Source organism: Chiloscyllium plagiosum, chromosome 22 (assembly GCF_004010195.1).
Source record: "Chiloscyllium plagiosum isolate BGI_BamShark_2017 chromosome 22, ASM401019v2, whole genome shotgun sequence".
Taxonomy (NCBI): domain Eukaryota; kingdom Metazoa; phylum Chordata; class Chondrichthyes; order Orectolobiformes; family Hemiscylliidae; genus Chiloscyllium; species Chiloscyllium plagiosum.
In genome coordinates this window covers 12,681,717-12,704,291 of record NC_057731.1, presented here as the reverse complement: position 1 = coordinate 12,704,291, position 22,575 = coordinate 12,681,717, and the positions used below count along the sequence as shown (strand labels likewise).

At 43.5% G+C, this 22,575-nt stretch overlaps 1 protein-coding gene across 3 annotated transcripts in view; it reads right to left on the bottom strand.

Moving 5' to 3' along the window:
- Window positions 1-18,902, bottom strand: part of LOC122561061 (tumor necrosis factor receptor superfamily member 6-like) — a 65,584-nt gene extending 46,682 nt beyond the window's left edge. The window contains exons 1-2 of one of the 3 annotated variants that reach the window (XM_043712418.1): window positions 18,825-18,902; window positions 1,510-1,681 (exon numbers count right to left, since the gene is read on the bottom strand). In XM_043712418.1, the coding sequence (XP_043568353.1) occupies window positions 1,510-1,681; window positions 18,825-18,827 (175 nt within the window). In that variant the 5' untranslated portion in view covers window positions 18,828-18,902. Of the gene's footprint in view, window positions 1-1,509; window positions 1,682-8,976; window positions 9,646-9,687; window positions 9,924-18,824 lie in introns of those variants that run through there. The other 2 variants (XM_043712419.1, XM_043712417.1) reach the window with 2 other exon arrangements.
- Window positions 18,903-22,575: the final 3,673 nt, after the last annotated feature.

Genomic DNA, 22,575 nt, shown 5'->3' with positions numbered 1-22,575 from the left:
CAGATGCATGGCAGATGGAGTTTAATGTGGATAAATGTATGGTTATCCACTTTGGTAGCAAGAACAGGAATGCAGACTACTACCTCAATGGAATCAATTTATGTAAAGGGGCAGTACAGAGAGATCTGGGTGTTCTTGTACACCAGTCAATGAAGGTAAGCATGCAGGTACAGCAGGTAGTGAAGAAGGCTAATAGCATGCTGGCCTTCATAACAAGCGGGATTGAGTACAGAAGCAAAGAGGTTCTCTTCTGCAGCTGTACAGAGCCCTGGTGAGACCACATCTGGAGTAGTGTGTGCAGCTCTGGTCTCCAAATTTGAGGAAAGACATTCTGGCTATTGAGGGAGTACAGCGTAGGTTCACGAGGTCAATTCCTGGAATGGCGGGATTATCTTACACTGAAAGACTGGAGCGACTGGGCTTGTATACCCTTGAGTTTAGAAGACTGAGAGGGGGTATGATTGAGACATAAGATTATTAAAGAATTGGACACTCTGGAGGCAAGAAACATGTTTCCGCTGAAGGGTGAGTGCCGAACCAGAGAACACAGCTTAAAAATACGGGGTAGACCATTTAGGACAGAGATGAGGAGAAACTTCTTCACCCAGAGAGTGGTGGCTGTGTGGAATGCTCTGCCCCAGAGGCCAGTGGAGGCCCAGTCTCTGGATTCATTTAAGAAAGAGTTGGATAGAGTTCTCAAAGATAGTGGAATCAAGGGTTATGGAGATAAGGCAGGAACAGGATACTGATTAAGGATGATCAGCCATGATCATATTGAATGGTGGTGTAGGCTCGAAGGGCAGAATGGCCTACTCCTGCACCTTTTTAAATTAGATTTTTTTAGATTAGATTAGATTAGATTACATTACATTACAGTGTGGAAACAGGCCCTTCGGGCCAACAAGTCCACACCACGCTGAAGCGCAACCCACCCATACCCCTACATTTACCCCTTACCTAACACTACGGGCAATTTAGCATGGCCAATTCACCTGACCTGCACATCTTTGGACTGTGGGAGGAAACCGGAGCACCCGGAGGAAACCCACGCCGACACGGGGAGAACGTGCAAACTCCACACAGTCAGTCGCCTGAGGCGGGAATTGAACCCGGGTCTCAGGCGCTGCGAGGCAACAGTGCTAACCACTGTGCCACCGTGCCACCTGTTGTCTATTGTCTATTGTGCAAACCCCTCTTCTCCCCTTCGCAATTGCTTTGCCCACCTCATTCCCAGCCATGCCACTACTTCATAAATATCTCACATCTCTACCTCTCTCTCCTCCTGAAAGGCCCATCCTAAACCCCACATCTTCTGCCAAGCCTGCGAATCCTTCAGTGTCTTGGTATTACCTTTGTGTGACTGCACTTCAGTGAAGCATTACAGGAATGCAGGTTTTTGTTGTTATTAAAAGGTAGTTCCAAGTTTCCAATATGTGCTGTTTAGAGATATTTTGCAGAGATGGCAATAATCCAATGCTGTGTACTTGTTCAGAGTTAACACTCACTTACCTGCCTTACATTTGCTGCAATTCGATGGTGAACCAGGTGGACAACTATCGCCCCTTCGGAAACGTCGTTTCATGGGCCATCTCTGTACTGAACCTGAAATATTGTCAATTGATAAACTATTTTGAACAGCATTCCTCTTCTCTTGGGTAGGTTGATGGGCATTTATCCCAATCTGCAAAACATCATTTGATGGAACAGTGATGTCAGATTTCTATAAAGTTGCACCAAGAAAATTGTTTATAAATGGACAAATAAAATGCAAGATTCTAGTTAAATTATGAAGCATAATCACATTCAAGACATTTAAAATAAATGAGCTAACAACTTCAACAATGAAATCTAGCAATACATAAATCAAACCTTAATAAGCAATCGTTATGATAAGACATGGAGGTGCTGGTGCAGTGTTATAATGGGACTAGTAATCCAGAGACCTAGGTAATGTTCTGAGGACCTGAGTTCAAATCTCACCACAGCAGGCAATGGATTCAATAAAAATCTGGAATTAAAAGTCTAATGATGATAATGAAACCATTGGCATAAAAAATCCCAATTAGTTCATCCAAGTTATCTTTAGGGAAGGAAAAATGTTGTTCTTATCTGGTTTGGCCGACATGTGACAGAGGAACTGCTAGAAAGTCTGAAAAAAGAAACATGAAACCAGATGGACCGAACATCAATGAAGGCATCAGCAAAATCAACCCTCTAAAGTATCCTTCAGCTGGAGGCCGGTTACAGCTGAAGGCTGGTACCAAAATTGGGACAGCTGCCTCACAAACCAGTCAAGCACCTGATTGACACAATCTCACTTATAGAATGAAACAGTAAACTTAACTCCAATACCTTACGGATAACATCCCAAACACCATCACCATCATCCCAGGACAAGTTCAATAGGTGTGGAAGAACAGTAGTGCCCAGTCAGGAGGGAACTGTTCTGGGAGTCCTCAACTTGGACTCTGGACCCCATGAAGTCTCATGACATCAAACCAAACATGAACAATCCTCCTGATTACAACATATCCATTCCACTTCCCCCGCCCCCCCCCCCGATCCCAACTCCCCCGCCACCTCCACAGTACACCATACCTGATTAGTATTAATTCATCGTCACTTGAAGACAGCAGTGAGGGTAACAAGGGCACAGAATGTATTCTGGGTGGGAAACCTCAGCAAAAGTACTGCCAATTGAGCTGGTCAGCTCCTAAAGGACACTGCTGCTGGGCTGGATCTGTGGCAGGTGGTAACGGAACCAACAAAAGGGAAAAACACATTTGATCTCATGCTGCAGACGCATCTATGACAGAATTCATAAGGGTGACCACTGCAGAGGCCTTGTGAAGTCCTGCCTTCACAGTGAGAATAACCTTTATCGTATTCTAGAATCCCTACAGTGTGGAAACAGGCCCATTGGCCCAACAAGTCCACACCAACCTTCCAAAGAGTAATCCACCCAGAACCATTCCTCTACCTTATATTTACCCCTGACCAAGGCACCTAACTTCCACATCCCTGAACACACTGGGCAATTTAGCATGGCCAATTCACCTGACCTGCACATCTTTGGACTGTGGGAGGAAACAGGAACACCTGGAGGAAACCCACGCAGACACTGGGAGAATATGAAAACTCCACACAGAATTCATCCAAGGCTGGAATCAAACCCGGGTTCCTGGCGCTGTGAGGCAGCAGTACTAGCTACTGAGCCACTGTGCCACCCCCACTTATTGGGTGCCACTACCACTGTGCTAAATGGGACAGACAAATGAACGGATCTAGCAACTCAAGACTGGACGGACATGAGGTGCTATAGATCATCGGCAATAGTAGAGCTGTGCTCCAAGCATATGCAATGATTTTCAGCCAGAAGGGCTAAGTGGATGATTCATCTCGGCCTCCTCCAGTGGTCCCCAGTATTGCAGATACCAGTTATCAGCCAGTTCAATGTACTCCATATGATATCAGGAAATAGTTGGAGCAGCTGAAAACTGCACAGCCTATGAGCCCTGACAACATGTTAGACATAGTACTGAAGATGTACACTAGACAAGCAGCTTTAGTACACTGTAACAATGTTGGAAATTCATACAATTGTCCAGTACAGAAAAAGCCCTTCAGTCAATTGGGTCTGTACTGCTAAATTTGTCCAGGTAGATGCTTTTCACAAAATGTATGACAAATCCAATTTAGTAATTTTCACCCCATCAATCTTCTCACAATCATCTGTAAAGTGATGGAAAATGTCATCAACAGGGCTATCAAGCAACACGTACTTACAAACATACTTAGCTCACTGAGCCTCACATTGCATTCTGCCAGGGCCACTCAGCTCCTGACTGCATTACAGCCTTGGTTCAAATATGGACAAAGGAGCTGAATTCCAGAGGGGAGGTGAGAGTAACTGCCCTGGACATCAAGACAACATTTTACTGTGTGTAGCCTCAAGGAGACTCAGACAAACCACAGTCATTGGGAATTAGAGGAAATCTGTGCCGGTAGGGGTCCTACTTGGCACACAAGAAGATGGTTGCGTGGTTGTTGGAAGTCAGTCATCTCAGATCCACGACATCTCCGCAGGGGTTCATCTGCTTCACGAATGACTTTCCCTCCAAGAGAAGAGAAAATATTCATTGAAGATTGCACAACTTTCAGGATTCCTCAAATACTGAAGCAGTCTGTGTCCAAGTGAAGCAAGGCTTTGACAGTGTACAGGATTGGGCTGACAACCCAAGTAACATTCATGCTACACAACTGCCATGCAATGGGCCATCTCAGAAACAGGATCCACCCGTCATCCCTTGACACCAAAAGAGGACAAAGCAGCCCACTTGTGGATGTGGAAACAACCACTCCTAACACCACCAGTGCTCAGTAGCAGCAGCATGTACTATCTTCAAGACACACAGCAGAAAACCACCAAATCACCTTCCAAACCCACTGCTTTTTTGACTGTCTGCACATTCTGTTTTGAGTTTTGTTCATGCCCCACTGAGGGGGGGGACATTTCTTTGATGTGGCAGTAGCAGGTCAGAGCATGGCTGATGCCTGCCTTTGATGCTACGTCAGATGCAGAGACTAGTCAGGTGGAAAGTGAGGGTAAGGGGTACCCTGTCTTTACTATGTTTGGAGCGGGAGAGGGGTTGAGAGCAATGGACTAGGGAAGGGAGGTAGTGCAGTCGAGGGGTGTGGGGATGACGGGGCGCGGTGGGGGAGGGGGGGGGGGGGAAGTACTTTGTTCAAAATGGGTGGACATCTGGGATGCTTGGGAGTGGAATGTCTCCTCATCTGAGCAGGTGCGACAGAGACGGAGGAGTTGGGAAAACGATTGGAGTTTTTGCAGGATGAGAGGTAGGAGGAGGTATACTTCAGGTCGTTATGGGAGTCTGTGGGTTTATATTAAATGTCAGTTTGTAAACTGTTGCTGGAGATGGAAATAGAGAGGTCAAGAAAGGGGAGGGTGATGTCCGAGATCTCCTGCAAAAACTCCATCCCTTTTGCCCCAATTCCTCATTTCCATCACATCTGCTCTGACGAGTAGACGGTCAACTCTGGAGCACCCCAGATGTCACCTATTTTGAATAATGTGGCTCTCCCTCCTCTGTCAACCAGATAGCCCTCCACCGTACACTCCACTGCTCTAAACCAAGCATAATAAAGACAGTCCCCCTTATCCTCACTTTCCACCCCATTAGTCTTTGCATCTAATGTATCATCCTCAAACATTTCAACTCCACTAGACCCCACCATCAAGAACATCTTTCCCTCCCCACCCATCTCTGCCTTCCACAAGGACCATTCCCTTCATCACTCCTTGGTTCACAACACCCTCCGCACCGACCACCCCTAACTCCCCCAGGTACCTTCCCCCGCAGTCATGAAAGATGCAAACCTGCCAACACAGCTTACCCCTCACATCCATCCAGGAGCTCAACACAGTCCTTCCAGGTGAGACAGAGATTCACCTGCCTCTCTCCCAACCTATTTTACTGTATCCAATGCTCCCGATGTGGTCATCTCTACACCATGGAGAGCAAACATAAACTGAGGCAATGTTTCACTGAGTATCTCAGCCAGGCCCGCAGGGGCTGATCTGACCTCCCGGTCACTGCTCATTTCAATTCCCTTTCCCACTCCCTTTCTGACATGCCCATCCTCGGCCTCCTCCATTACCACAGTGAATCAGACTGCAGATTGGAGGAACAACACCTCATCTTCCGCCTGGGCAGCCTCCAGCCTGGAGGGCTCAACATAGAGTTCTCCAAATTCAAATAACCTTCCTTCCCATTCCCTGACTCCCTTTCCAGCCCCGCCTCCTCCCTTCCATCTCTCCAACCGACTCTTCCTTCTAGCTACCAATAGGATTTATCCTTCCCATCGACCAACCAAGTCACACCCACAACCCATGTTCACCTATTACTACCTCACCATCCTGTCCCCTCTCCCCATTCAAAACCCTCTCCCCTTTGCTTTATCTGAAGCTCCCCCTACTCCCATTCCTGAAGAAGGGTTATACCCAAAATGTCAACTTCTCCACTGCTTGATGCTGCGTTCTTCCAGGCTGCTGCTGTTTTGGAGGCAATGGGTATCTCGCTCAAGGTCTGCACAAGAAGTATCAATACAGTGGAGAAGCCAGAAATTATCCAGGGTAGGTAATGTATTCAACCTCAATTTGAAATTCCTGCCCCTGCTATTCTCACTTTTACTTACCAAATAAACCATACTGTTCAGTCTAAAAATTCAAGTATGACAGCAGAGCAAAGTTTGTCATTATTCTAATACTCATTACCAAAACCAACCCTCAGACTCAGCACCGTCTTCTTGACCTGCAATCTTCTTCCCGACCTCTCCGCTCCCACCCCCTATCCGGCCTATCACCTTCACCTGGGCGGCACGGTAGCACAGTGGCTAGCACTGCTGCCTCACAGCGCCAGAGACCCGGGTTCAATTCCCGCCTCAGGCGACTCTCTGTGTGGAGTTTGCACGTTCTCCCCGGTTTCCTCCGGGTGCTCTGGTTTCCTCCCACTGTCACAAAGATGTGCAGGTTAGGTGAATTGGCCATGCTAAATTGCCTGTAGTGTTAGGTTAAGGGTAAATGTATGGGTATGGGTGGGTTGCGCTTCGGCGGGTCGGTGTGGACTTGTTGGGCCGAAGGGCCTGTTTCCATACTGTAATCTAATCTTAACCTCCTTCCACCTATCACATTCCCAACGCCCCTCCCCCAAGTCCATCCTCCCTACCTTTCATCTTAGCCTGCATGGCACACCCTCCTCATTCCTGAAGAAGGGCTTATGCCCGAAACGTCGATTCTCCTTCGCCTTGAATGCTGCCTGACCTGCTGCGCTTTTCCAGCAACACATTTTTAAGCTCTGATCCCCAGCATCTGCAGTCCTCACTTTCTCCCAATTATTAACTAGCAAGATAAAGTCTTTGCTTTTGTTTATTATTTAACCTGATATCTGGGTGTGTGTCTATGTGTGTATGTGTGTGTATAGTGGATGAGCAGAGGAGTGGGTTTGACTTTTTAACCTATACAGCTTTTAAACCTCACTAAAGTATGCTGTCAGTCTTTCACATAACTGTGGGCCATTAGGGCAACTCCCTTTTGGCTGCTAGTACTTAAGAAACAAATCCAATATGAGTCACTATCTTTAGGGAAATACACTTACAGGAATACGGTATTTAAAAAGACTTTACTTTTCAATTTAATTGAAAAATAATAAACTGATACATTATCAGCATTTATTATTTTTTATAGCTATGCATGTCACTAAAATTTTCCTTATTTTGATCATTTAGAAAAACCTCTTTTGCAAAGCTTCCTCTTAACACTTGGCACAGGAAGCAACAGGCATTCAAAAAAACATGTAAATATAAAAAATTGTTCCAAATTAGGGGACAGTAGCACAGTATTGATATTACTGGGCTAGTAATGCACAGGCCCAATGTAGCACACCGGAAACAAGCAATTAAGTCCCTCCACAAGAGTGGGGGGTGGGGGAAGAGGTGAAATTTTAAATGAATTAATCAGAATGAAATGCAAACCACACTATATAATGATCGTGAATTTATCAGATTGCGTAAATACCCACTGCTATCCTCGAGGGGAGGTAATCTACTCCTTAGACCATCTGCTCTATGCAAGACTCCAAACCACAGCAACATGACTTGTATGTGTCCTCTGAAATAGTGCATGAAGCCACTCAGTCATATCAAAATGCAACAGAGAGAGAAAAAAAATCACCATGGATGTATTTACACCCCAAAGACAGCAATGGTGCAAAAACACAGCTCACCACCTTTTCATGCAATAAATAGTGGCCTTGACAGTGTTGCTCACATCCCAAGAACAAATAAACATTGTGTATAAATTTGATCCCCTATTTGAGGAGGGATTTAGCTTCATTGGACACAGTTCAGACGAGGTTCAGTCGATTGATTCCAGAGATGAAGGGTTTGTCATTTGATGAGAGGTTGAGCAGTTTAGGCCTTCACTCTGTGGCGTTTAGAATAATGTGAGGACATTTAATTGAGATACACAAGACATGAAAGGGAATTGGGTGCAGTGCTTTTGCAGGGGGATTTTTAAAAAGAATGGGAAAAAAAGGAAAAAAAATTAAAGGGAATTGGCAAAGTAGACAGAGCAGATACTTACCTCATGTGGGGCAATTTAGAAGGGGGGGGGGCATAGTTTTAGTCTAAGAGGTAGCAGAACTCAGACAGGAGGATAAATTATTTCTTACAAAGTGACATGAATCTGTGGGACTCCCTACCCCAGAGTGCGATGGACACTGGGACACCGAGTAACTTAGGCCGATTTTTAATTAATAATGGTTTGAAGGGTTATGGAGCGCGGGCAAGAAACGAGTTGAGGCCCAGATGAAATGAGCCATGATCGTACCGAGTCGGGAAGCAGCCTGGAGGGGCCGAACTGCCTGCTCCTGCCCTTAATTCTTACGTTCTGAACAAAATACAAACACCAAAATGATTTTACTTACAACACTAAAAAGAAACAGTAGGTATCAAAAACACACGGGTTATTTTTTTTCCGCTAATGCTGTACTTGTGTGCTCTTTATCAGTATGAGAGTGTTGGAACAAACACCGGGGACAATCCGCATACAAACAATAAATTCTTGATTTCTAACTTGCTACAGAGTGGTGTGAACTTCACACAATCAATCAATGACAAATCTTGGGAGGGGGAGGCTGAATTTAAGAAGTGCAGTCAACTTTGATTTCCATTCGTGTCGAGACAACTAACTGATGAAGTTAACATGCCCAGACAGCTCTCCAGCAACTCTCCTCCTGCCCGCGTTATAAGTTATTAATCCACTGAAGGCGCCGGGGAGCTAACAGACAGAGAGTCGGTTAGCAACACAGCTCCCTTGTGTCACCCGACAGCCTGGCCGTGTTTTCAAAACCCGCACTTTCTTCCAGCCTCTGACTGTCACGATCCGACTTCACTCACCAGAAAAGACAACACCAGCAACATCGGGCACGTTCGCCTCATTTTTCTTCTCTCTCTCTCTCTCCCCCTCCCTGAGACAGCTGGCTCCTAGTTGGCTGCTCCCTCAACTGTGAAAGTGAAAGAAACCGGGAAGCGATGCTGCCTCTCTGTCACAGAAGGAGCTCTCGGCTCTGAATCAGCGTTTCCAAACAGGTCTCTTAATTCATGCAGGGCTTTGTATCTCTTTTTTTTAAACAAAATTACATTCGCCAATGCTTTATGACAATTTGTTTAGTAGTGATAAACTTTCTTAAAAATTCTGTCAAAAGGTCAATGTTGACTATAACCGAGTCAAAAGGTTATGAGCAGTTCACGCCCCACACCAGGGACTCTTTGGTTGTAATGATTATCCAGAAGGAACACCCTATCGACATTCACACTGTCAGCGACCGGTAAAGTTCAATGAGTATCATGTTTAATTTTTCCAAACTCTGAAGAATTCAGGCCCACATTCCTCGATGCTTTCTCTGCAGATAATTTCACCATCCCAGGCGATTACACTGGTGAGAATCCATTTTACTCCCTCTCTGTTCAATACATCTCTCCCTCGGAAAAAATATTCAAACTTTTCATTGAGGCAACTTTACTCCTGTTCTCAAACCTGCTTCTGATGAAGCCCAAAATGCTATTCCTGTTTTTCTAATAAATCTGCTCAGAGATGTTATCACATACCTCTGGAACAGGTGGGTCTTGAATCTGGACTAGGTTTAGGTGAAATAACTCCAGAGAGGCTGGTATCCCTCACCGAGTCATCCCTTTATTTACACGTGAATATTCCCTGACCTTGGGACTGCTTCTTCAGAGTCAGTATCTCTGGGACCCCGTTTTTGTTTGCTTTCTTTCTTAAGATGTGACCAGCCAGTTTAATGCCAGTCCCTAAACTGAGGCTAACTTCTGAATCCCCTGTTTATTTATTTTATTCCCCACATCGCCGGTGACTGTGAGTGTATGTGTAGTGACTCGGTACAAAGACATCATTGTGCGCGAACTTTATTCGATATTTCCCACCAACAGGAAAGCACCCATGTGACCAGTGAACCAATAACAAGCAAGAGGGCAATGCCTGTGTAATGAAAGTGAAGAGGGAGGGCAGGGACTAAATCAGTTTAGAATTGGAGGGGGGAATAAAGCACTCCACTCCCTGTGGTTCCCACCTGTGCCTAAAGGCATCAAGAGCATTGGTGGATACCACATACTCGCTTTCCAGGGACACCCGGCCTAGAACATAACCACGGAAGAGAGGCAGGCAGTCAGCCAAAACAACAACCCCTTCCACGGCCTGCTGCCTGGACCTGTTTATACCCAGCTTGGCGAGGCCCAGGAGCAGACCCACGAGGAGATTCCCTAATCTGCCCACACCCCTCCGCACCAGGTGCCCAGAGATGAAGAGCACAGGGGTTAAGTGCAACTTTAAACAGAATAAAAGATTTTCCAGGTAACCAGAAAGGGACTGCAAATGCCCTCATCCGATATATACATGGTCCATAGACTCCATAGCGCTGCAAAATAAGCAGTTGCATTTGGAGCCTGTGAATCTCAGCAATCTGCGGTTGTGAGGGACTACTGCATGCAACACCCTAACACACCTCCCCCTTTAATCTGTCAGCCAGGGCTCCCTGATTGGAACAGAGTAACAGCCCCAGTCAGGGAACTCATATTCTATGAGGTCCACTTGGCTGACCTTGTTACAATCACTACTGTAGGGACACTACCACTGCACCACAAGAGGTCTCTTCCCCCAATGTATCAATAGCATTCATCATTGTTTGTTGCACCTGCGTGCTAACATTTAGTAACTCATTGATAAGGACACCCAGCTCCCTTTGGACACTGCACTGCGCAACCTCTTCCCATTGAACAAAATATTCTGCCTTTCCCTACAAAAGTGAATAACTTCACATATATTTCATCTGCCGGACTCTAAACCATTCACTTAAACTGTTCAGGTCTCTTGAAACCTCCTCGCAGTTTACATTTCCAAACAGGTTTCTGCAAATTTTGAAATATTTCCATTGGTCTCCATTTTCAGATAGCTTCCTGATTAATGTGCTCAGAGGTGTTATCACACACTGAGATTTAAAGGGTTAATTTGTTCTGCTGACCTGTAAGAAATTGGATGTCCCAGGGGGAGGGTGGTATGTTTCTCCGTCTTGCAGGCAGAATTTAAAAATGTACATAGCCATCTCCTGCAATTCAGAATCAATTTAATTACATTATTTGTGGAAATAATCAAATCACTACATTGTGTCTTGAGTGGCATGTGACTATGGGGGAGTGGCAGGGGGTTGTCTTTTGGGCATTACTGATCGTGATGTACAGTGGAGGACTGTTCCCTTGTTCAGAGAGCTTCACTTGACACGCTTCACAAGCATTGTGTAGAATGTTAAGAGTTCCTTCAAAAGTTTGTACTTAAAAAATTTTGGCTGTTCACAGAAGTTGGCATATTGCAGTTGCATCAAAGTGTGTAAGAATCTCAAGAAAAAGAACCTAACAACACTTCCAGAGGAGATGGGATTTTAACCTGGATCTCCCAGTTCAGAGGTTACCACTGCACCACAAGAGCCCTTGGTCTCCATAGTCAAACATTAGGCCACTTTTGGAATACTGTGTTCAATTCTGGTCACCCTGCTATAGGAGTGATGTGAAACTTGAAAGATTTCATAACAGATTTACAAGAATGTTGTCAGGGTTAGTGGGTTTGAGCTATAGGCAGAGGCTGAATGGGCTGGGGCTATTTTCCATGGAGTGTAGGAGGCTGAGGGGTGACCTTATAGAGGTTTTATGAGGGGCATGGATAGGGTGAAGCCAATACCAGGGTAGGGGAGTCCAAATCTAGAGGGCACAGGTTTAAGGGGAGAAGGAAAGATTTATAAGAAACCTAAGGGGCAACTGTTTTTACACAGAGGGTGGTGCAGGTATGGAATGAGCTGCCAGAGGATGTGGTGGTGAAGGCTGGTACAATTACAACATTTAAGAGGCATCTGGATGGATACATGAACAGGAAGGGTTTTTTAGATTTAGATTAGATTCCCTACAGTGTGGAAACAGACCCTTCGGCCCAACTAGTCCACACCAACCCCCCGAAGAGTATCCCACCCAAACCCATTCCCCCTATTTACCTCGACTAATGCAACTAACTTGATGGGCAATTTAGCATAACCAATCCACCTGATCTGCACATCTTTGGACTATGAGAGGAAACTGGATTACTCAGAGGAAACCCCCCCAGACACAGAGAGAATGTGCAAACTCCACACCGACAGTCGCCCGAGGCTGGAATCGAACCCGGGTCCCTGGCACTGTGAGACAACAGTGCTAACCACTGAGCCACCATGCCGCCCATAATTTGAGGGATATGGGCCAAATGCTGATAAACATGACTAGATTAATTTAGGATATCTGGTTGGTATAGTATAGACCAAGGGTCTATTTTCATGCCATACATCTCTGACTATTTTCTATATCAACTTGTTCAGAGGTGGGGATAGGTGGGACTTGAACGTAGATCTCTTGGCTTAGAAGTAAGGACGCTACCACTACATCACAAGAGTGATTGGTCCCTGTAGTTAAAGTATTTTTGAGAATCATTTACACCCGTGGACCTAGTACTGATCCTTACGCTATCCTACAAATAACAACCTGGTGGGAATAATACATTGGAAATCAAAACTTACTATTCCAAAAGCCATCGCAATGTGAAATCTGACTAATTTAATCTCTAGGATTAAATATCCATTTAAATCCAAACACACATATTCATTTACACTTAAGATGGACAAGTTTGATGGGACAGTTTGTTTAGGAATATCATGGGTGGAAATTATAGGCAAAAATGCACAAAACCTGTGGATCAGAGTCAAGGCCAAAAAGGGTGGATTGAGGTGGTGTTCATGCAGTTTCTCTTGAATTTTCACATTTACACTACATTGTTGTTGACCTCAGCAATCCTCAATTTTGGTAGCTAGACAATTGGGCCTAAATCTTGGTTTCAATAAGCAAATCTTTTTTATTTAGCTCAGTTGGCTGGATGGCTGTTTTGTGATGCTGAGAGACACCAACAACATGAGTTCAATTCCTGTACCAGCTGAGATTAACATGAACCTTGCTCCTTGCCTGAGGTGTGGTGACTCTTAGGTTAAACCACCATATTTGTCCCAGCTAATCCCTTCCTTTTCACACACCGAAAGAAACATTTACAGTCTACATTTATGTTCCTCATTAGTTTGCGTCTATATACTCTTTTTTTATTTTCTTAATTTGTTTGTTTGTTTCCTTTGCTGGGCTCTAAATTGTTCCCAATCCTCAGGCTTACCACTTTTTTAGGAAGCCATATAAGTCATTTCTTTTTGTCTTTTGCAATAGAGTCATGGAGTTCTACAGCATGGAGACAAGCCCTTTGGTCCAACTTGCCCAGGCATCCCAGTTTTCTCGACTAAACTAGTGCCATTTGCCTGCATTCGGTCCCTGTCCCTCTACACCTATCACATCTATGTACCTGTCTAAATATTTCTTAAATGATGAAATGGTACTCTCTTCCACCACTACTCTGTTCCAGATACTCACCATCCTCTATCTGAAAAAAAACTGCCCTTCTGGACCGTGCGGGCGGCACGGTGGCACAGTGGTTAGCACTGCTGCCTCACAGCACCAGAGACCCGGGTTCAATTCCCGCCTCAGGCGACTGACTGTGTGGAGTTTGCACGTTCTCCCCGTGTCTGCGTGGGTTTCCTCCAGGTGCTCCGGTTTCCTCCCACAGTCCAAAGATGTGCAGGTCAGGTGAATTGGCCATGCTAAATTGCCCGTAGTGTTAGGTAAGGGGTACACGTAGGGGTATGGGTGGGTTGCGCTTCGGCGGGGCGGTGTGGACTTGTTGGGCCGAAGGGCCTGTTTCCACGCTGTAAGTAATCTAATCTAATCAAAGTCTAATCGACCCTTTTATATCTCTCCCATCTAGTTTTATACTCCCCTACCATGGGGAAAAGCTGTTGGCTATCTATCTCACTTATGTCTCTCATGATTTTATAGGCCTCTAAAAGGTCACCTCCTACGCTCCAGGGAAAACATTTCTCAGATTATCCAATGTCTCCTTCTAACTCAAATCCTGCAGTCCAGCTTGCATCCTAGTAAATCTTTTCTGCGCTTTTTCTAGTTTAATAATATCCTTTTCATTTTAGACCAAACAGAATTGCACACAGTACTCCAAATGTGGCCTCACCAACGTCTTGTACAGCTGCAACAAAATCAACAAATGCTTTGGAGATCTGGAGCATAAAGGGAATTAGGAGTTCTGGTTCAGGATTCTCTTCAGGTGAACATGCAGGTTCAGTTGGCAGTTAGGAAGACAAATGCAACGTTAGCATTAAATGCAAGAGGGGAAGCAGTGGTGCAGTGTTAATATCACTGGATCTATTCATCCAGAAACCTGTCAATGTTCTGGGGAACATCAATTCAAATCCTGCCAATCACATGGTGAAATTAAATTTAATAAAATATCTGCAATAGATCAGGAGTCGTATGGTGACTATGACACTTGTTATCAAATTTTGGGGTGGCTCAGTGGCGAGTTCTGCTGCCTCACAGCGTCATGGACCCGGGTTTGATTCCAGCCTCAGGCGACTGTCTGCGTGGGTTTTCTCCAGGTGCTCCAGTTTCTTCCCGCACTCCAAAAATGTGCAGATCAGGTGGATTGGCCATGGCAAACTGCTCGTAGTGTTCAGAGATGTGCAAGCTAGGTGGGTTAGCTGTGGGAAATGAAGGGGTAGGGGACTGGGTCTGGATGGGATGCTGTTCGGAGAATTGGTATGGACCCGGTGGGTTGAATGGCCTGCGTCCACACTGTAGGGATTCTATTTTAAGGGCTAGAATGCAAGAGCAGAGATGTACCACTCAGACAGTATAAAACTCTGGTCAGACATTTTGAATATTGTGAGCAGTTTCTTTAACTTATTTGATAACAATGGTTAATTTCCCTTCTCTTTGGGTGTTTGCGCCTTAGAAGAATAGCTATCTGTTGTAGACCTATAGTTTTCTTTAAATAGTAGCTGCTCTACCATCTACTATTTGTAGTTATTGCAATTTCCCCAAATCCACCACAGCCAACTTGATCATCATGTCGATTTAAGCCCGTAATGTCTGAATTAATGCAAATTCTATCATGTTGTCATTACTTCCCAAAGACAGCTTTGCAACAAGCTTAGTAATTAGTCCTTTGTCATCACACAAGATTAAATCCAAATAACTTGATCCCCCATAGGCTGCTCGACATAATATTCCAGAAATCTATTTCACACACACTCCAGAAAGTTATCTTCCACAGTATTAACACTGATTTGACTAACACAGTCTATGTGTGAATCGATGTAGTCCATTATTCTATATCATCCACATTGCATTACTTTAATTCCTTGATTTATACTGTGCCCAATACTATCCCTAAAGCTTGGTGAACTATAAACAATTTACATCTATGTTTGGAGACTTTTGCTGTTTCTTAGCTCCACACAAACTTATTTTATATAGTGATCTTCAGATCCCTAACTGCACGTCTTACTAAGAGTGTTATTCCACCTACTTCTCCCTTCTCCCTAGCTCTCCTAAAGAACAAATATCCTAAGATACTCAGTTCCTAATCTTGGTCATCCTATTGTCACGACTCCTTAATGGCAATTAAATCATATCTAATTTGTGTGTTTAAATAATCATTTTGTTTTGAAATGCTGTTTGCATTCCGATAGAGTGACTTTAATTCTATTTTTTTAACATTATTCTGACCCACTTTAATTCTTGCGTATGTTTCGTCTTCTATTTTTGCTTTCTAATTTTCTACTTCCTTTATGAGTTTTGCTTCTCTCGAAGTCTCTGTCAGGTTCACAACCCCGACTGATCTGGTTAACCTCTCCGCAGCTGCACCAGAGAATCTCCCTTTTAGAATGTCAGACCCAATCCCCCCAAGAAGCAGCCTATCCATCTTGTACAGAAACCAACAGTCCAGCCAACTCACCTAACCAACCCCCTCTCCTGAGATAGTAAAGTAACTGAAGCCATTGTAGTGTCATAGAGTCATACAGCACAGAAGTAGACTCTTCAGTCTAACCAGTCCATGCCGATCATAATCCCAAAATAAACTATTCCCACTTGCCTGTGCTAGGCCTATATCCCTCCAAATCTTAATTACTCATGGGCTTAGTCTTTTATACATTGTAACTGTACCTGCATCCACTACCTCCTCTCACACACACCAACCACTCTCTGTGCCTCTCACATCCTTTTTAAATCTTTCTCCTCTCATCTTAAACATATGCCCTGTAGTCTTGAAATCCTTCACAATATGGAAAAGCCACCTGCCATTCATCTTATCTATAATCCATGATTTTACAAAGATCTGTAAGTGACCTCTATGAGGTCACCCCTCAACCTTCTTTGCCCCGGTGAAAGAAGTCCCGACCTATCCAGCCTCTCCTTGTAACTCAAACCTTTTATTCCCGGCAACGTCCTGGTAAAGTTTTTCTGAACCTTTTCCGGCTTGATAATATCCTTCCTGTAACAGGGTGACCAAAACTGGACTCAGTACTCCAGAAGAGGCCTCAACTCCTCCTACTTCAGATTTGGAGATTTAATGACCTTGAGTTCCCAGGCAGCTCGATAGACCTAACCTGTTTGCTCATGTTCTTTCTATTGATAGAGCTGTAGAGGAGTTGAGGAGAATAGAGGTAGACAGTATCTATCAGTAAATAATTTATGGCAGTGAGATCGGTAGGATAAAGTAGCTCGGAGGGGATGGAGGCACTGTTTATTTGCCATATTTCTCTCTTATCAATAACCTTTATCATTTGGTGATGAGATCAATTTACATGATTGGCTTTCATTGCTGTGCTGGGGTTCGGAATCATTAATGACAGTCTGCCAAATGAAGGATGTGGAATGGAATGTTATTGCAGCATTTCCCCCACCCCAAAAAAATGGTTGATGGGGGGATGGAGCAAATCTTGGGCAATAAATGGTCACATAACACAAATTTAGGTCTTCACAAATTCTCCTTTATGTAAGGGGCTGTTTCAGCAGAAGTGAAAACAGTTGCAAAAACGGGAAAAATGGTTGCAAGAGTGCAGAAATAATAACCAGATATGAATGTAAATAACAACGTAAATCCTTAATTAAATCACTCATTTCAAAACAGAAGAGCAATTATGCAGGACTTCCTTCAATAAACTTCATCCATAAGAGTTGGAGATTACTGAGGATGTGGAAGGTTGAATAAAACAGTATAAGGAATCGTTCACGCTGTAGTATTAAGGAAAAATGAAGTTTGATTTGGTGTGCTGAAAGTGGGGGTACACTTCAGGTTCAGTTTGTAATTTGTTGAAAAGTACTGCCCTAAGAAACTTAGAAATCTCACACCTTTCCCCCACCAACAAATTACACAGGCATGTCATTAACAAGCACAAAATATGTGAAAACAAGCAACATTAATTTTTTGGGGATGATTTAAGAACGTTCCTTTCACTTTGAGATGTGGGCATTTCTGGCGAGGCTAGCATTTATTGGCTGGCCCTAATTGGCTGGGAAGTGGGTGGTGAACTGCCTTCTTGAACCACAATGTGGAGGTGCCAGTGATGGACTGTGGTGGACAAAAGCAGAAGTCACGTGACACCAGGTAGTTCAATGAAGGAGCAGCGCTCTGAAACATTGTGATTTCAAATAAACCTGTTGGACTGTAACCCAGTGTGGCGTGTGACTTGTGTTCTTGAGCCAGTGCATTGCTAGAATCACACTACACCACCAAGTTCATCTTCTACCGAGAAAATTGCAACAATCCAGCAGTGGCAGAAGGACAAGTCTCAGTGTGGTTACAGTTCATGAGCTGCATACTGGACCCAGCTTGAAGTAACAGACCACATGCTATACAACTGAATCAGTAAATAATTTCTAAAACCTCTACCCAGACCCAATTCAATGCAGTCATCAGCTTTAAGGAATTGTGCTGCTTTGCATCTTAATGCAACCACATTTATTGATCCTTCAACAAAGTATGGCATCAATATCCAGGGGTAAATTCCAGCAGAACTGAATGGGATGAAGCAAAATGTTATAATGCAGAATATTGACCACCATTCACCAAAGATATCCCTCTTTATCAACATGTTGATACTCTAGACCAAGTAGTTGAAAATATTTTCAAGTTTGATCTTGAGATTCCATTACAGTTTGACCAGAGCCATTGCGAACAGATGTAATTGGCACTAAATTGATGTAGTTTGATGAAATGCATTTGAAAGAATGGCAGCACCATAAGAGTTTGCCTTGATCCAGGGCAACTCAACATTTGTTTAAAAGTTGACCAAACAAAGTATCAATACTGGAAAAATTAAATCCTAAATTTTCCAGAGCAAGCCCTGCTTTCCAAGCCAGATGCAAACCATTGATCTGCTCTGCCCATTTGGTAATAAAATCCCAAGAACTAATGACATTCAAAATGCAATTTGGAAGGTACTCTTCCTGACAGTTACATTTGGGCTATCCGTTAGCTAAAGCTTCTGTCATGCCATCATTAAAGATGTACCTGGCTGTTTTTACATCATGGTCATGGGTCAGATGAAGGTCTACTCATGACCAGAACCTTCACTTCCTGATAACAGAAGTGTGATGGTATAGTTTGGTATTAACAGCCTGAAGTGCCAGACCAGCATCAGACAGATAAATGTTTTCAGATCTATTCACTCCACCATAGAACCAAGCCTAATCCAGGAGGTTCAAGTTTGTTAAACGAATGAGAAATCAGATGTACAATTTTGCTTTCAACTTCCACTTACCATATACTCCCAACTCTGTGAACGATGTATTTCCACTGAGAGATTTGTTTAAGAATGATATCTCTTCTGCATGACAAGATGACTACCAACACGTCTTCAATTAAGGGATGACACAAGCCTTGACGTGATGGTATTGCTAAAACGCTTAGGTACATGTCTTTTGCAAGACGAAACATAATTGTTCAAAAGCCCTGCCATCTGCAGAGCCAATAATTCCATATAGAATGCAAAACAAAAATAAGCACTACTGCGGTATAACTGCAGTATAATATGTGTAAACAGGAGATTTAGAATCTGTTCAGTTCAGGCAGACTGATTCTGAGCTGGCTGGCCACAGCCAGTGTACTGTGCATAAGAAAGGATGACTTGGTGACCGGATACTAGCCTCTGTGCAATTATTTCTGTGGCGATGGGAGAAAACAGTATGTGCCTGAAGAACATTCACTTGCAACAGTCAACTTGGAGTTGGGGTAAGCAGTTCTGGCATCATGCCTTTATTGAGAAGCTTGGCTCATTCGATCCTGCTGTCGAAAACTGACTTAAAAAGAAAACACAAGCCTTTACCTCTGGTCTTTGGTATCATGTAGTTTCACACTTAATTATTTGGCGAGAACTCACTGTGGGAACTGATAATAAATGTAAAAATGATATTGCATAACTGTGTGCACTGTAATATCTGCAGCATCCTTAACTAAGTTGCATACTCAGCTGCCTACTGTACTCCCGTGACTGTGTTGCCAAATTCCATACGTACGCCATCTGCAAGTTCACTGACGACACCACCGTTGTAGGCCAGAAATCAAACAACAATGAGTCAGAATACAGGAAGGAGATAGAATGTGTGGTGTCATGATGCAATGATAAGAACTTCTGTCTCAACGTCAGCAAAACAAAAGAGATGATCCTTGACTTCAGTAAGAAAGGAGAAGGACATGCCCCCATTTACATCAACAGAGCTGATGTGGAGAGAAGTCGAGAGCATCAAGTTCTTAGGAGAGATGATAACTGACAACCTGTTGTGGAACTTCCATGTATGTGCAATGGTCAAGAAGGCACAACAATGCCTCTTCCTCCTCAGAAAGCTTAGGAAGCATGGCATGTCCATTTGGACCCTCATCAACCTTTACAGATGCACTGTCGAAAGTATTCTATCTGGGTGCACAACAGCCTAGTATGGCAACTGCTCTCTCCAGGACTGTAAGAAACTGCAGATTGTTGTGTGCACAGCCCAGATCATCAGAGAAGCTAAACTCCCATCCATGGACTCCATTTACACTTTGTCTATTGTGGAGAGGCTGCCAACATCATCAAAGACTCCTCCCACCCCTCTAACAGTCTCTTCTAACCTCTTCCGTCAGGCAGATGATACAGAAGCTTGTACACATGCACCAACAGGTTCAAGAACAGCTTCTTCCCCGCCGTTATTAGACTGCTGAATGAATCTCTCCAATTTCAAATCTAACGTTTATCTTTGCACCTCCTGTGCAGCTGTGGCCTTGTATGCCTCACTCTGTCTAATCGCCTTATGATCTCTATGTCCTTTTTTGCTATGGTCTGCCTATACTGCTCACAGAACAAAACTTTTAACTGTACAACAATAAATTAAATCAACCACTTGTTAAGTTGCAAGAATGTGAGCTTGAAGTGACGCATAAGACAGGTACCAGGATGATGACAAAAACAGAAATTGCTGGAAAATCTCAGCAGGTCTCACAGCATCCGTGGAGAGAAATCAGAGTTAACGTTTCAGGTCCAGTGACCCTTCTTCAGAACCAAGATTGAGGAGATTATCCTAACCACACAAAGACCAAAGATATTCCTCTTTTAAAAAGGTTTTACCAATATCGTTTACCATGTTGATCCTCTAGACCAAGAAGTTGTAAATATTCTTAAGTTTGATCTTGAGAATTTGTTACATTTTGGCCAGAGCCATTGTGAGCTACTGTAATTGGCAACTGCTGAGAATTAACAAGTAAAAGAGTGGCAAAGAATCATTATACAGGGATGGCCTGACAGTATTAAAGATGGACCTGAAAAGATTCATTCATTGTGACCATACAGAGATAAACGTGGTATATTGCAATAAGTCATTATAAAGGGCAAATAAGTCCTAATACCAAAAGCATTATGACAAGATATCATGTCCTTGATACAACCAGGGACCCGTGGATATTGAACAGATAAGCCAGCTAGCACATGAATCTGAGTACTGAGTAGGTCAGCATATTCAACATATTGTGAAGGTGCCAGACATACCAATTCCAACAATGTGGAGGCAGCTTCCACATCCCCACAATGTTTGATTCAATCCTCAGGTTAAAGTAGCAACCAACTAATTCACAATCCATGGGGAAGATTACATCCTTGTGATAGATTACCGCTGTAAATTTCCCATTGTTCAACAACTTGACTGTCACTGACCCAATGAGTATTCCTTTCAGTTTATTCGGTATCCCAGGTCAGAAAGTGTCTGACCATGGAACCCAATATATTGCTAAACCTTTTCAAGATGTAGACAGCTGGGATAAAGTGAATCCCTAGAGGAATAGAAAGGCAGTAAGAAATACTAAACAGGGAAATCATGACACAAGATATCTTTGGCAAATACAGTTAGGGAGAATTCAAAGAGATTCTACAAAATACATTAAAGGAAAAAAAATAACTAGGGGAAGAATCAGGAGGATTAGAGGCTGAGGGTGTCCTTCCAGAGATTTATAAAACCATGAGGATCATGGATAGAATGAATAGCCAAGATCTTTGTTCCCAAGGTAGGGGAGCCCAAGACCCAAGGCATAGGTTTAAGGTGAGAGGAGAAAGATTTCAAAGGGACTGAGGGGCAACAATTTCACACACAGGGTGGTTCTTGTATGGAACGAGCTGCCAGAGGAAGTGGTAGAGGCTGGTACAACTACTACATTTAAAAGGCATAGTACATGAATTGGAAGGGTTTAGAGAGATATGGGCCAAATGATGGCAAATGGGACTAGACCAACTTAGGATATCTGGTCAACATGGATGATTTGGACCAAACGATCATGCTATATATCTCTATGACTCTACGCCATGTTTTCTAAGAGGAGAGGGACCGATATCACATTACACTATTACTGGCCTCACTCAATTGGTTTAAGCAGAACTTATGTTACATCAGATCAAATCGAAGCAGTGTCAAGCAACAAGGCAAGACTTTGACATTGTTTCTCGAATGTCCTCTCTACTCTTCCATACTCAGGACATTTTGAAAAAGGAATTAAAATAGATCTACTTTTTGTTTTGAAAAGATCTTGAGATGAAAACAAAATCAGCTGATTATTTTTGAATTGCAGAATTCCTGTTGCATGCATTTGGAGATGAGATGGTTATCTCAAGGCTGAATGCTAACTTTTCTATTTAAGCTCAAGGAAGTTGAACATTTTTGGTTGCTAAGAAACCTGAACGTTCAAAGGTACAGAATAATTACTTGTGGCTGGTTGTACTGGTTTACCTCACAGACTTATTCAGTGAAATGAATCCACTAAATAAAGCACTACCAGCTGGAAGAGACTTTTATGTTTGCCCAGAATGAACAAATTAATGCCTTCAAAATATAAGTGCTAACTAACCTGGCAAGTTTGTGACTTGAAACCATCTGGTGAAGGAGCAGCACTCCGAAAGCTAGAGCTTCCAAATAAACCTGTTGGACCATAACCTGCTGTTGTGTGATTTTTAACTGGAGTAGGAGAAACTGTGAACACATTTGAGCTTCAAAGTA